The sequence below is a fragment of the Callospermophilus lateralis genome, chromosome X (genome assembly GCF_048772815.1).
Source record: "Callospermophilus lateralis isolate mCalLat2 chromosome X, mCalLat2.hap1, whole genome shotgun sequence".
NCBI classification, from domain to species: domain Eukaryota; kingdom Metazoa; phylum Chordata; class Mammalia; order Rodentia; family Sciuridae; genus Callospermophilus; species Callospermophilus lateralis.
In genome coordinates this window covers 31,242,439-31,255,606 of record NC_135325.1, presented here as the reverse complement: position 1 = coordinate 31,255,606, position 13,168 = coordinate 31,242,439, and the positions used below count along the sequence as shown (strand labels likewise).

Below are 13,168 nucleotides of genomic sequence, written 5' to 3'. Positions count from 1 at the left end.
TTGACAAAACTAAAAGTTGGTTCTTTGAAAAAACAAATAAAATCAACAGACCCTTAGCCACACTAACAAAGAGAAGAAGAGAGAGAACTCAAATTACTAGCATAAGGGATGAAAAAGGCAATATCACAACAGACACTTCAGAAATACACAAGATAATCAGAAATTATTTTGAATCCTTATACCCCAACAAAATAGAAGATAGTGAAGGCATCGATAAATTTCTTAAGTCATATGATCTGCCCAGATTGAGTCAGGAGGATATTGACAACCTAAACAGACCAATATCAATTGAGGAAATAGAAGAAACCATCAAAAGACTACCAACTAAGAAAAGCCAGGACCGGATGGGTATACAGCAGAGTTTTACAAAACCTTTAAAGAGGAACTAATACCAATACTTTTCATGCTATTTCAGGAAATAGAAAAAGAGGGAGAACTTCCAAATTCATTCTATGAGGCCAACATCACCCTGATTCCTAAACCAGACAAAGACACTTCAAAGAAAGAAAACTACAGACCAATATCTCTAATGAACCTAGATGCAAAAATCCTCAATAAAATTCGGGCGAACCGGATACAAAAACATATCAAAAAAATTGTGCACCATGATCAGGTAGGATTTATCCCTGGGATGCAAGGTTGGTTCAGTATATGGAAATCAATAAATGTTATTCACCACATCAATAGGCTTAAAAATAAGAACCATATGATCATCTCTATAGATGCAAAAAAAGCATTTGACAAAGTACAGCATCCCTTTATGTTCAAAACTCTAGAAAAACTAGGGATAACAGGAACATACCTCAATATTGTAAAAGCAATCTGTGCTAAGCCTCAGGCTAGCATCATTCTGAATGGAGAAAAATTGAAGGCATTCCCTCTAAAATCTGGAACAAGACAGGGATGCCCTCTCTCACCACTTCTGTTCAACATAGCTCTCGAATCACTAGCCAGAGCAATTAGACAGATGAAAGAAATTAAAGGCATAAAAATAGGAAAAGAAGAACTCAAATTATCACTGTTTGCAGATGACATGATTCTATACCTAGCAGATCCAAAAGGGTCTACAAAGAAACTATTAGAGCTAATAAATGAATTCAGCAAAGTGGCAGGATATAAAATCAACACGCATAAATCAAAGGCATTCCTGTATATCAGCGACAAATCCTCTGAAATGGAAAGGAGGACAACCACTCCATTCACAATATCCTCAAAAAAAATAAAATACTTGGGAATCAACCTAACAAAAGAGGTGAAAGACGTATACAATGAAAACTACAGAACCCTAAAGAGAGAAATAGAAGAAGATCTTAGAAGATGGAAAAATATACCCTGTTCATGGATAGGTAGAACTAACATCATCAAAATGGTGATATTACCAAAAGTTCTCTATAGGTTTAATGCAATGCCAATCAAAATCCCAACAGCATTTCTTGTAGAAATAGAGAAAGCAATCATGAAATTCATATGGAAAAATAAAAGACCCAGAATAGCAAAAACAATGCTAAGCAGGAAGTGTGAATCAGGCGGTATAGCTATACCAGACTTCAAACTATACTACAGAGCAATAGTAACAAAAACAGCATGGTACTGGTACCAAAACAGGCGGGTGGACCAATGGTACAGAATAGAGGACACAGAAACAAATCCACAAAATTACAACTATCTTATATTTGATAAAGGGGCTAAAAGCATGCAATGGAGGAAGGATAGCATCTTCAACAAATGGTGCTGGGAAAACTGGAAATCCATATGCAACAAAATGAAACTGAATCCCTTTCTATCGCCATGCACAAAAGTTAACTCAAAGTGGATCAAGGAACTTGATATCAAATCAGAGACATGGCGTTTGATAGAAGAAAAAGTTGGCTATGATCTACATACTGTGGGGTCGGGCTCCAAATTCCTCAATAGGACACCCATAGCCCAAGTGTTAATAACTAGAATCAACAAATGGGACTTACTCAAACTTAAAAGTTTTTTCTCAGCAAAAGAAACAATAAGAGAGGTAAATAGGGAGCCTAAGTCCTGGGAACAAATCTTTACTCCTCACACTTCAGACAGAGCCCTAATATCCAGAATATACAAAGAACTAAAAAAAATTAGACAATAAGATAACAAATAACCCAATCAACAAATGGGCCAAGGACCTGAACAGACACTTCTCAGAGGAGGACATACAATCAATCAACAAGTACATGAAAAAATGCTCACCATCTCTAGCAGTCAGAGAAATGCAAATCAAAACCACCCTAAGATACCATCTCACTCCAGTAAGATTGGCAGCCTTTAGGAAGTCAAACAACAACAAGTGCTGGCGAGGATGTGGGGAAAAGGGTACTCTTGTACATTGCTGGTGGGACTGCAAATTGGTGTGGCCAATTTGGAAAGCAGTATGGAGATTTCTTGGAAAGCTCGGAATGGAACCACCATTTGATCCAGCTATTCCCCTACTCGGTCTATTCCCTAAAGACCTAAAAAGAGCACACTATAGGGACACTGCTACATCCATGTTCATAGCAGCACAATTCACAATAGCAAGACTGTGGAACCAACCTAGATGCCCTTCAATAGACGAATGGATAAAAAAAATGTGGCATTTATACACAATGGAGTATTACTCTGCATTAAAAAATGACAAAATCATAGAATTTGGAGGGAAATGGATGGCATTAGAGCAGATTATGCTAAGTGAAGCTAGCCAGTCCCTTAAAAACAAATGCCAAATGTCTTCTTTGATATAAGGCGAGTAACTAAGAACAGAGTAGGGACGAAGAGCATGAGAAGAAGATTAACATTAAACAGGGATGAGAGTTGGGAGGGAAAGGGAGAGAGAAGGGAAATTGCATGGAAATGGAAGGAGACCCTCAGGGGTATACAAAATTACATACAAGAGGAAGTGAGGGGAAAGGGGGAAAATATAAGGGGGAGAAATGAATTACAGTAGAGGGGTTAGAGAGAGAAGAAGGGAGGGGAGGGGGGAGGGGGGATACTAGAGGATAGGAAAGGCAGCAGAATACAACAGACACCAGAATGGCAATATGTAAATCAATGGTTCTGCAACTGATGTGATTCTGCAATCTGTATACGGGGTAAAAATGGGAGTTCATATCCCACTTGAATCAAAGTGTGAAATATGATATATCAAGAACTATGTTTTGAACAACCAACAATAAAAATTAATTTAAAAAAATAAAAAAATAAAAAAAAATAAAATCCCAACTGCATTTCTTATAGAAATAGATAAAGCAATCATGAAATTCATATGGAAAAACAAAAGACCCAGAATAGCAAAAGCAATTCTAAGCAGGAAGTGTGAATTGGGAGGTATAGCGATACCAGAGTTCAAACTATACTACAGAGCAATAGTAACAAAAACAGCATGGTACTGGTACCAAAACAGGCGGGTGGACCAATGGTACAGAATAGAGGACACAGAGACCAATCCAAAAAATTACAACTATCTTATATTTGATAAAGGGGCTAAAAGCATGCAATGGAGGAAGGACAGCATCTTCAACAAATGGTGCTGGGAAAACTGGAAATCCATATGCAACAAAATGAAGCTGAACCCCTTTCTCTCGCCATGCACAAAAGTTAACTCAACATGGATCAAGGAGCTAGATATCAAATCAGAGACACTGCGTATGATAGAAGAAAAAGTTGGCTACGATCTACATACTGTGGGGTCGGGCTCCAAATTCCTTAATAGGACACCCATAGCCCAAGTGTTAATAACAAGAATAAATAAATGGGACTTACTTAAATTAAAAAGTTTTTTCTCATCAAGAGAAACAATAAGAGAGGTAAATAGAGAGCCTACATCCTGGGAACAAATTTTTACCCCTCACACTTCAGATAGAGCCCTGATATCTAGAATATACAAAGAACTCAAAAAATTAAACAATAACCCAATCAACAAATGGGCCAAGGACCTGAACAGGCAATTCACAGAGGAGGACATACAATCAATCAACAAGTACATGAAAAAATGCTCACCATCCCTAGCAGTCAGAGAAATGCAAATCAAAACCACCTTAAGATACCATCTCACTCCAGTAAGATTGGCAGCCATTATGAAGTCAAACAACAATAAGTGTTGGCGAGGATGTGGGGAAAAGGGTACACTTGTACACTACTGGTGGGACTGTAAATTGGTGCGGCCAATATGGAAAGCAGTATGGAGATTCCTGGGAAAGCTGGGAATGGATCCACCATTTGACCCAGCTATCGCCCTCCTCAGACTATTCCCCGAGGATCTTAAAAGAGCATACTCTAGGGATACTGCCACATCAATGATCATAGCGGCACAATTCACAATAGCTAGACTGTGGAACCAGCCTAGATGCCCTTCAATAGATGAATGGATAAAAAAAATGTGGCATCTATACACAATGGAGTACTACGCAGCACTAAAAAATGATAAAATCATAGAATTTGCAGGGAAATGGATGGCATTAGAGCAGATTATGCTAAGCGAAGCTAGCCAATTCTTAAAAAACAAATGCCAAATGTCTTCTTTGATATAAAGAGAGCAACTAAGAACAGAACAGGGAGGAAGAGCATGAGGAAAAGATTAACATTAAACAAAGACGATTGGGGGGAGAGAGAGGGAGAGAGAAGGGAAAACATATGGAAATGGTAGGAGACCCTCAATGTTACACAAAATACATAGAAGAGGTTGTGAGGGGAAAGGGGGGAAACAAGGGAGAGAATTGAACAACAGCACAAGAGGTAGAGAGGGAAGATGGGAGGGGAGGGGAGGGGGGATAGTAGGGGATAGGAAAGGTAGCAGAATATAACAGTCACTAATATGCCATTATGTAAAAAGGTGAGTGTGTAACCGATGTGATTCTGCAATATGTATTTGGGGTAAAAATGGGAGTTCATAATCCAATTGAGTCAAATGTATGAAAGATGATTTATCATGAGCTTTGTAATGTTTTGAACAACCAATAAAAAAAGAAAAAAAAGAATACAAGCAACAGAAAATGTTGGCAAGGGTGTTGGGGGGAAAAGACACACTCATACATTGCTGGTGGGACTGCAAATTGGAGCAGCTGATTTGGAAAGCAGTATGGAGATTCCTCAAAAAACTTGGAATGGAACTACCATATGACCCAGTTATCCCACGCCTCGTTTATACCCAAAGGACTTAAAATCAGCATACTATAGTGATGCAGCCACATCAATGTTTATTGAAGCTTAATTCCCAATAGCTAAGTTATGGAACCACCCAAGGTGTCCTTCAACAAATTAAGGGATAAAGAAGATGTGGTATATACACACAATGGAAAGTTACTCTACCATAAAGAAAAGTGAAATTATGGCATTTGCTGGTGAATGGATGGAACTAGAGACTGTCATGCTAAACAAAATAAGCCAATCCCTAAAAACCAAAGGCTGAATATTTCCTCTGATATGTGGATGCTAACATATAATAAGTGGGAGAGGGAATAATAGAAGATCATTGGATTAGACAAAGGGGAATGAAGGTAAGGGAGGTGGATGGGAATAGGAAAGACAGTAGAATGAATTGGACAGAACTTTCTTATGTTCATATATGAATACACGACCAGTGAAACTCCACATTATGTACAGCCTAAAGAATGGGATCCTAATTAGGAAAAGTTATATTCCATTATGTATAATATGTGAAAATACACTCTAATGTTGTATATATCTGAAAAGAACAAATAAAAAAATAGGTATGATAATTAAGACTATGGTGTTGAGAGAGAAATAGATACATAGATCAATGAGAACCCAGACATAGCCACATACAAGTACAGACAACTGACTTATGACAGAGGTACAAAAGCAATATCAATGGAGGAAGAATAGCCTTTTCAACAAATGGTGCTGAAGCAACAAATGAACTTTGACCTAACCTCATACAAAAATTAACTCCAAATCATCATAGATTTAAATGTAAAATATAAAATCATTAAGCTTTTATAAGAAACTATTGAAGAAAATCCTCAAGGCATAGAGCTAGCCCTAGTTCATGAACTTGTTTAAAAATATATAATTGGGAGGACATTAGACTGTGGTAGCTCTGGCACTTTAACTTTCTACATGAACAAACCGAAGTTCAACATAAACAGTAAATTGAAATTAGAATCTGTATTAATCAGAAATCACAAACTAACCTATAACAAGCAACTTGCCACTGTAACTAAGCAAAATTTTTTTTCCTTTCTCTTGCAAACACTTTATCAAAGTTTCCCTTTGGCCCTTCCTGGAAAAGTGCTAGATATCTGAGATCTGGTTCTACATTGATCAATGAATTGCTGAATGCAATTCATAACTTTTTCTCTGCTAAATATTCAAGAGAATGAGACTAGTTACTGCCTAGGAGAAAATATGTGCAAACTACATGTGTGTGTGAACTTTTTGTTGCTGTAGAAAATACCTGAGAAAATAATCTTTTATTCTGAGAAAAGGTTTCTTTGGGCTTAAAGTTTTGGAGGTTTCAGCCCATGATCAATTGGCCCCATGGTTTGGGGCCTGTGATGAGGCAGCACATCATGGCAGGGAGCACATGGTGGAACAAAACCTCAGAGTGGGGAAGCAAAAGAGAGAGGAAGAAGAAGAAACCTGCCATCCCACAATCTCCTTCAAGGGTTCAACTCCAGTGACCTAAAATCTCTCTCTAAAGCCTTACCTCTTAAGTTTTCCATCATTATCCAATAGTGTCAAAGACTGGGGATCAAGCTTTTAACACATGGGCCTTTCAGATCCAAACTATAGCACTATGTATCCAACAAAATAAGATCTAGAATATATATTAAAATCTCAAAAATCAACAATAAAAAAAAAAAACAAATGTGAACTGAGGCTGTGGCTCAGGAGAGGAGCTCTTGCCTAGCATGTAGGTTGAAGTCCTGCGTTCAAACCCTAGCAACACACAGAAATAATAATAATAATCTGAGCAGACATTTTGCCAAAGAGGGTACACAGATGGCTAATAAGCACATTTTTAATCACAGAGAGCTGCTTTTACCCTGTTCTTCCCACTGATGTCTAGCAAATCTCATCACTTCTCTTGAGGCCATTCTGGTCCCCTGTCACCTCTCTTTTCACCTTTCCGAGCCCCATCTTTCTGTGCACTCTCTTATATTCTTAAACTGACCAGGTAATCAAGCTGCAACCCCTAGCAGGAGGTCAGGCAACCTACCTTCCCTAATTTAGTGCTTGTAGGCTCACTCTGGTTCCAAATTAGCTCTCTCATCTACTCCATGCTGTGAACCTTATCTTGGTATCCAGAGGAAGGCAATCCCAGGGCAGTTCAATCTTCCCAAGTCAGGCCAGGTGCTGAGAAGTGAGGCAGGGTGGCAAAGTAAAGAGGGGCTTTCAGACCTCGGGAAGAGGGACCAGCACAGGTGGGTGTAGGCAGGGGGCTCTTTCTGGCACTTCCCTCATCAGCCTATAGAGTCCATGAGATTCTGTTCCCCACTATTATTCTTACGTCAGCAAGAGAAAATGGACTAAGCTAAGGTTTTTCCATTTCCTAAGCAGCAAAAAGCCTTGACCTTTCGTATCAGTTTAAAAGTGCCACTTTATGGCCAGCAAATTAACCTCTAGTTATTTCACAGCTAAATATAGTAAAGGTAGGGAAAATATGACTGGTTAAAGGAAAGGACAGATTTTCCTGTACAGAAGAGAACAAAAATTGATGTGTGTGTGTGTGTGTGTGTGTGTGTGTGTGTGTGTGGTGTGTGTGTAATCCTTAGGGGCAGATGTAACCAGATTTAAAGCAGTAGAGGGCGGGGGCCATCAGGACTCTTTGAAACTCCCAGGTGGAACCTAGGTCGGACAGACATCCTGCATTAACCTTTCCTGCCCAGCTGGGATATCCTGTGTTTGTCGAAAGGACCACACGGGGAAACTGTGACCATTGTCCTTCCCGAAATCTGCCAGTGAGCCCCTCCCTAGGCTGAGGCAGCCACCGCAAGCAGAGGAAGAGTAGCTCTGGAAACATGTTATCAGCATCCTCCATGGACTTCCTCACCCTCTCCCCAGCCTCATTAGCCCCATGCTCCTTAGCATCCTCAAACAGAAACCTGGGAAGCCAGGATGGGGTCAGCACCCTGAAACCAGCTGCCTCTGACAGCTTCCTCTCTGGCCAAGCCTTGCCTCTGTACAGCCCAGAGTGGGCAGCTGAGGCTGCAGGCACAGCCCAGAGCCCAGGATGGAATCCCGGCCAGGGCCCGAGGCTGCCGCTCTCCATCTGGGCTGGCTGGCCCTGCTGCTGTTGTGGATCTCAGCCCTGAGCTATTCTTTCTCCTCACCAGCTTCTCTCCCTCCTTCTCCGGTGCCCAGAGTCCGAACCAGCTACAATTTGGGAAGGACATTCCTCGGTCTTGATAAGTGCAATGCCTGCATCGGGACATCTATTTGCAAGAAGTTCTTTAAAGAAGAAATAAGGTCAGAATCTCAATCAAATAACTCGGAGGGGGAAAATTCTGTTCCCTTCATGTAAAGATGGCCAGGAGTTTGTTGAATATGAACTGGGATGTGATTTATGGGTGGGAGCTAAAATGAAGCCATTTAATGATAATGGTAATTGTTCAAAGTTGAGGTGGGTAGGAGAGCAAGGGCTGAAGCCAAATAGCAGCCAGGAATGCTCATTCCAAAAGTTCCTTTTAAAATAAAAGCTTAAAGTTCCTTTTTCTATGACTGCAGTAGCCTGGGGCTATTGAGTTTGCCAAATTCATTTCTCATAGTGGGGGAAATAAAATTTATAGAAAACCTACTATGTGGCAAACATTTTAAACCACCCTGGGTGTTACTGATTTGCACCCATTATTCAGATAGTGAACTGAGAGAGCAAGATTAAGTGACTTGCTCAAGGGCACCATCTAATAAGTGGCAGATCTGGGATTTAAGCCTGGACAATTTGTTCCAAAGTTTTAGAGCCAGTTTCCTCTTTTGAGGTGTTTTCTTGATGAGAGTAAAATTGGATTTTTTTGTGATACACTTTTGGCTCTCACCAAAGAATGGTATCTGGAATTTGAGCCTATTAACACAGTCAATGCCCAGGTACCAAGGCAAGATCTAGCAGGTGCTATGGTAACTGCCACTATAACTGGTCCCTGCACTCTATTGGGTCAGGAAAAGGGAGCCATGTTACAGATAATTATAAGATGTGATACGATGCAGGCCAGTATAGAGAATTTCAGGAGTCCTCCAGGAGGTCCAGGGAGGAGACATTGATTCAAAATGGAGACTGTGAAAGCAGTTCTGGGGGTGGGGGATTTTGAGCAACATCTTTAAAACTGAGCTGAAATTTCCTGGAAGGGGAAAGGCAGAAGGCAGAAGAAACAGCTCAAGAAGAGGACCAGAAGGTGGGAAGGGGTTAGAGGTTCTTAAGGACTGAAGCACAAAGCCTATATGGAGGTGTGGCAGACAGGAGATTGGATGGGGCACGGGACTTGAATGCCATGCCAAGGAACTGAAACTTTAACCTGGGGGTTAGTGGTTCCCAACCTTTTCAGTACCAAAGACCCTTGTCATATACCCCTTTTCCTCTACCCTCCCCCAAGGCCCTACTTTATGCTCATAAGATTCAGTGACCAAACTAAAGGCATAAACAATAATTTTATTACCAACCTGTATTAACCAAAAAATGTTTGATTAGTCAATTAAATCATTAAACGGATATATTGAAAAACTACTGATCAAAAATGTTTAACTTCTTTTCAGAGACCACAGATATTTTAGGAAGTTCATGTGAAGGTTTCCTATTAAACCTTTTAAAAGACATTTTCAAATACTGAAAATTGAAAGAGCCACAACTGGGGCAACTCTGTAGCTGGCACTAGTGAGGGGAAAATGAGATTTGTGTTTTGGGAAGATCTCATGGAAAGCAGCATGTAGGATAGACTGGGGTTACTGGCAGGAGCTCTGAGACGAGTTCACATAGTCCAGAAGAGAAGTCATCAAGACATATGAGGGCAGTTTGAGAAATAAGAGTCAATTCAGCTAGAGTCATGTTTTGACCAACTCCATGTGAAATAAAGATGGAGATACTGAACATGAGCTCAAGGTTTTTCTATGTAGGAAATGGGATGAAAAAGAACAAGAATTCAGGTGAAGTGGTGCTGATTCTTTTGAGAAAAAAAGGCAATGAGAATATGGATATATTCTAAGAGAGAAGAGAGTAAAATTAAGGGATTCAACTGAAGATGAGCTCTAGGTTCCCATCCTCCTTATTCACCAAGTGGCAATAAATGAGATTTTCTCACCAGGCAAGTACTAGCCTAATTCAGAAGGCATGTTCCTAAATGGGTTTGTGTTCATAGAGTTCAGGATATTACTTCACCTCCCTTAGAATTCATTTTCCATGTGCTCCTAAAAGGGAAGTGTGCAGATACATGCAGGAAAACATCAGACAGGGCAGGTTTGGGGTTATAGTTCTCCATACTTCAACCTCAGTGAGGCAGAAAAAAGGAAGTGAGTGGATCTGAGAATGTGAATTTGTTTATAGTCTTCTTCTCTACATTGTAAATTTTTTCTGGTTGTAAAAGTAGCATCTGTTTACTTTAAAATATTTGTTGTAACTATTGATTAAGGAAAATACAAAATAAAAATCACATATAATTCCTCTCTCAAGAAATGGCCCCTTAGAGCAAACATTTTGTTGTATATCACTACCTTTTTCTAAGTATGAATCAGGAAATATTTGCAACAAAACTATGATCATGTTATGTATAACTCTTTTTGGGAATTTATTTAACCATGTATGAGAAACACCTTTCTACATTATTGAATATTTCTCTTCACCATTTTGACTTCTAATGGCTTTACAATAGTTAATTACATCAACTAACTATAATTTACTTAGCTAATTCACTACCATGAGACAACTAGGATTTTTTTTAAATTTTTCAGTATTATATGCAGCATTATGTTGAACATTCCTGTGGTGAAATTTTGTGCTCATTCTTAATTCATTCCATGTGAAAAACTCTTAAAAGTGGGATTTCTGGATCAAAAAAATATGGTAAATTTTTAGGAGATATATATTATGTATAATATGTAATATATAATCTACAGTATTCTAATATACTATATATTAATTAATATAATATTATATTACTACTGTATTATACAAAGGGCATATGTATTTGTGTGTGTGTATACATAAATGGAGACTTCTACATGAAGAGCCCATTTCTTGCACACTCACAGTATTTAATATTACTTTTTTTTTGTACCAAAGATTGAACCCAGGGGCACTTAACCACTGAGCCACATCCCAGCCCTTTTTAATATTTTATTTAGAGACAGGGTCTCTCTTAGTTGCTTAGGGCCTTGCTAAGTTGCTGAGGCTGACTTTGAACTTGCCTCTGGCTCCTGAGCTGCTGGGATTACAGACATGTACCACTATGGCCAGCACTATTTATTTTTGTTTTTATTTCTTCTGAGTTTTTTCTTCAGGTTTATTGACCATTTGTGTTTCTTCTTTGCTAAATTATCTATAAATTCATACCTTTTGCCTGTCTCTTGCAATCTCTCTTTCATTCTCTTACACTGGGAATCAAAGCCAGGGCCTTGCTCACGCTAAGCACAAGCTCTACCACTGAACTACATTCTCAGCCCCCTCTTTGCCTTTGTTTCTAATGATATGTTTGTTCGTTTTAATCTTGTTGATCTCCAAACATTTCTCCATTTTAAAAAATGATTACCATAACCTCAAGAGAAAACCCATCCCAAACTCTCAGATATTTGGCTGCAATGTTCTAGCCAGACCAGCATGAGCACTGTAGCCCTGCGCCTCATGAAGGACTGGATGATGATCAAATGATACATGGGCTTCCAAATTCAGCTAGGTATGCTGAAGACCTATGACTGGTAGTTGAATAGCACCTTTCCTTGTTTCCCTTATATTTGGCAAAAATTCTAGTGACAAATGAGAGGATTCATATACTGAACCATCAATCTTTGAAAGTTTGAATGTTTCCTATACCCATTTTCTCATGCATTCCATGTTGACTTTTACCTCCTGACTTAAAAGTTGAGGAAAGCTAGGAAATTGAGTAAGCCTAGGTGGCATACATTTCCTACTGAAAATACGACTCTGTGAACCCCTGAGTGATTCCATCAATGAGGAGGATCTACCAGGATCAAGTTGATCAGTACTGTGTATGAGGGTGGGTGCTTTTAGTGGCAGTAGTTTAGAAATATTTAGGAGGCCCAAAAGAATGTGCTTGTACTGGTGTTGTGGCTCAGTGGTAGAGTACTTGCCTATCATGTATGAGGCACTGGGTTCCATTCTCAGCACCACACAAAAATAAATTAATTAAATAAATAAAATTATTGTGTTTATCTAAAACTAAAATATATTTTTAAAAAAGGAATGTGGTTTTCCCAAGGGTTGCCAGTAGTTTGATAAGATCAAAGCAAGCCTGTAAAGAAAACAGTAGATAATAGGACTAGAAAGAGAATTATCAACTGTGCTATGACTATCCTGAGAGTTTTGGGAAGATGCTGGATGGTTTAAATGTGTGGTGAAGAGCTGTAGGGTGAAGAAGAGAGAAAAGAGGCAATAAATATTTAGAAAAGCACGTCTACATATGAAGGAAGAGGGCATCTCATTCTAATTCTAATGCCATCTCCCTCCCCTACACATCCATGACCTTTCTGCTTCCTTCCAGCTCTGAGACGCTATGATCCTGCTTGTCAAACTTTTAACACAACGAGGAACCTGGCAAGCCACCTCAATCATGCCCATGATCTCATTGCAGAGGGAAGATTGGAAAGCTGTCACAGTTTTGAGGTTTTCCAAATTCCAGGATATTAATATTGTAGTGACCAAAAAGAAAGACCTGTTTTCTCACTTGAGTTCTTCTATTCAATAAAGTAGGTGCTCAATATTGTAAGAATATACATTTTTCTCACTTGATGCAATAAATGTATTACTATTTTGAATAAGGGAGAAATGAGGCCTGGGAACCTGTTATTTTGTCTCAATTCATCCTCACGGAGTCACCTGAGCCATTGCTGACCTTGCACAGGCATTTATTGAAGGTTACTGTCAGGCATGCTGTCATCTAAGCAGAGCCTACTCAGAGATAAGGCAGAAAAAGAGGACAATGATCTAGTCCCACAGGGCAGGCAGGAAATCACCCAACTGGATGAACAGGAGCCCTGGGATCTGCCT

General features: G+C 39.3%; 1 protein-coding gene across 1 annotated transcript in view; it reads left to right on the top strand.

Moving 5' to 3' along the window:
• The first annotated feature begins 8,045 nt into the window (after positions 1–8,045).
• Dipk2b (divergent protein kinase domain 2B) overlaps positions 8,046–13,168 on the top strand; it is a 43,356-nt gene continuing 38,233 nt past the window's right edge. The window contains exon 1 of the mRNA XM_077107685.1: positions 8,046–8,430. Within this exon, the coding sequence (XP_076963800.1) occupies positions 8,195–8,430 (236 nt within the window). The 5' untranslated portion in view covers positions 8,046–8,194. The remainder of the gene's footprint in view (positions 8,431–13,168) is intronic.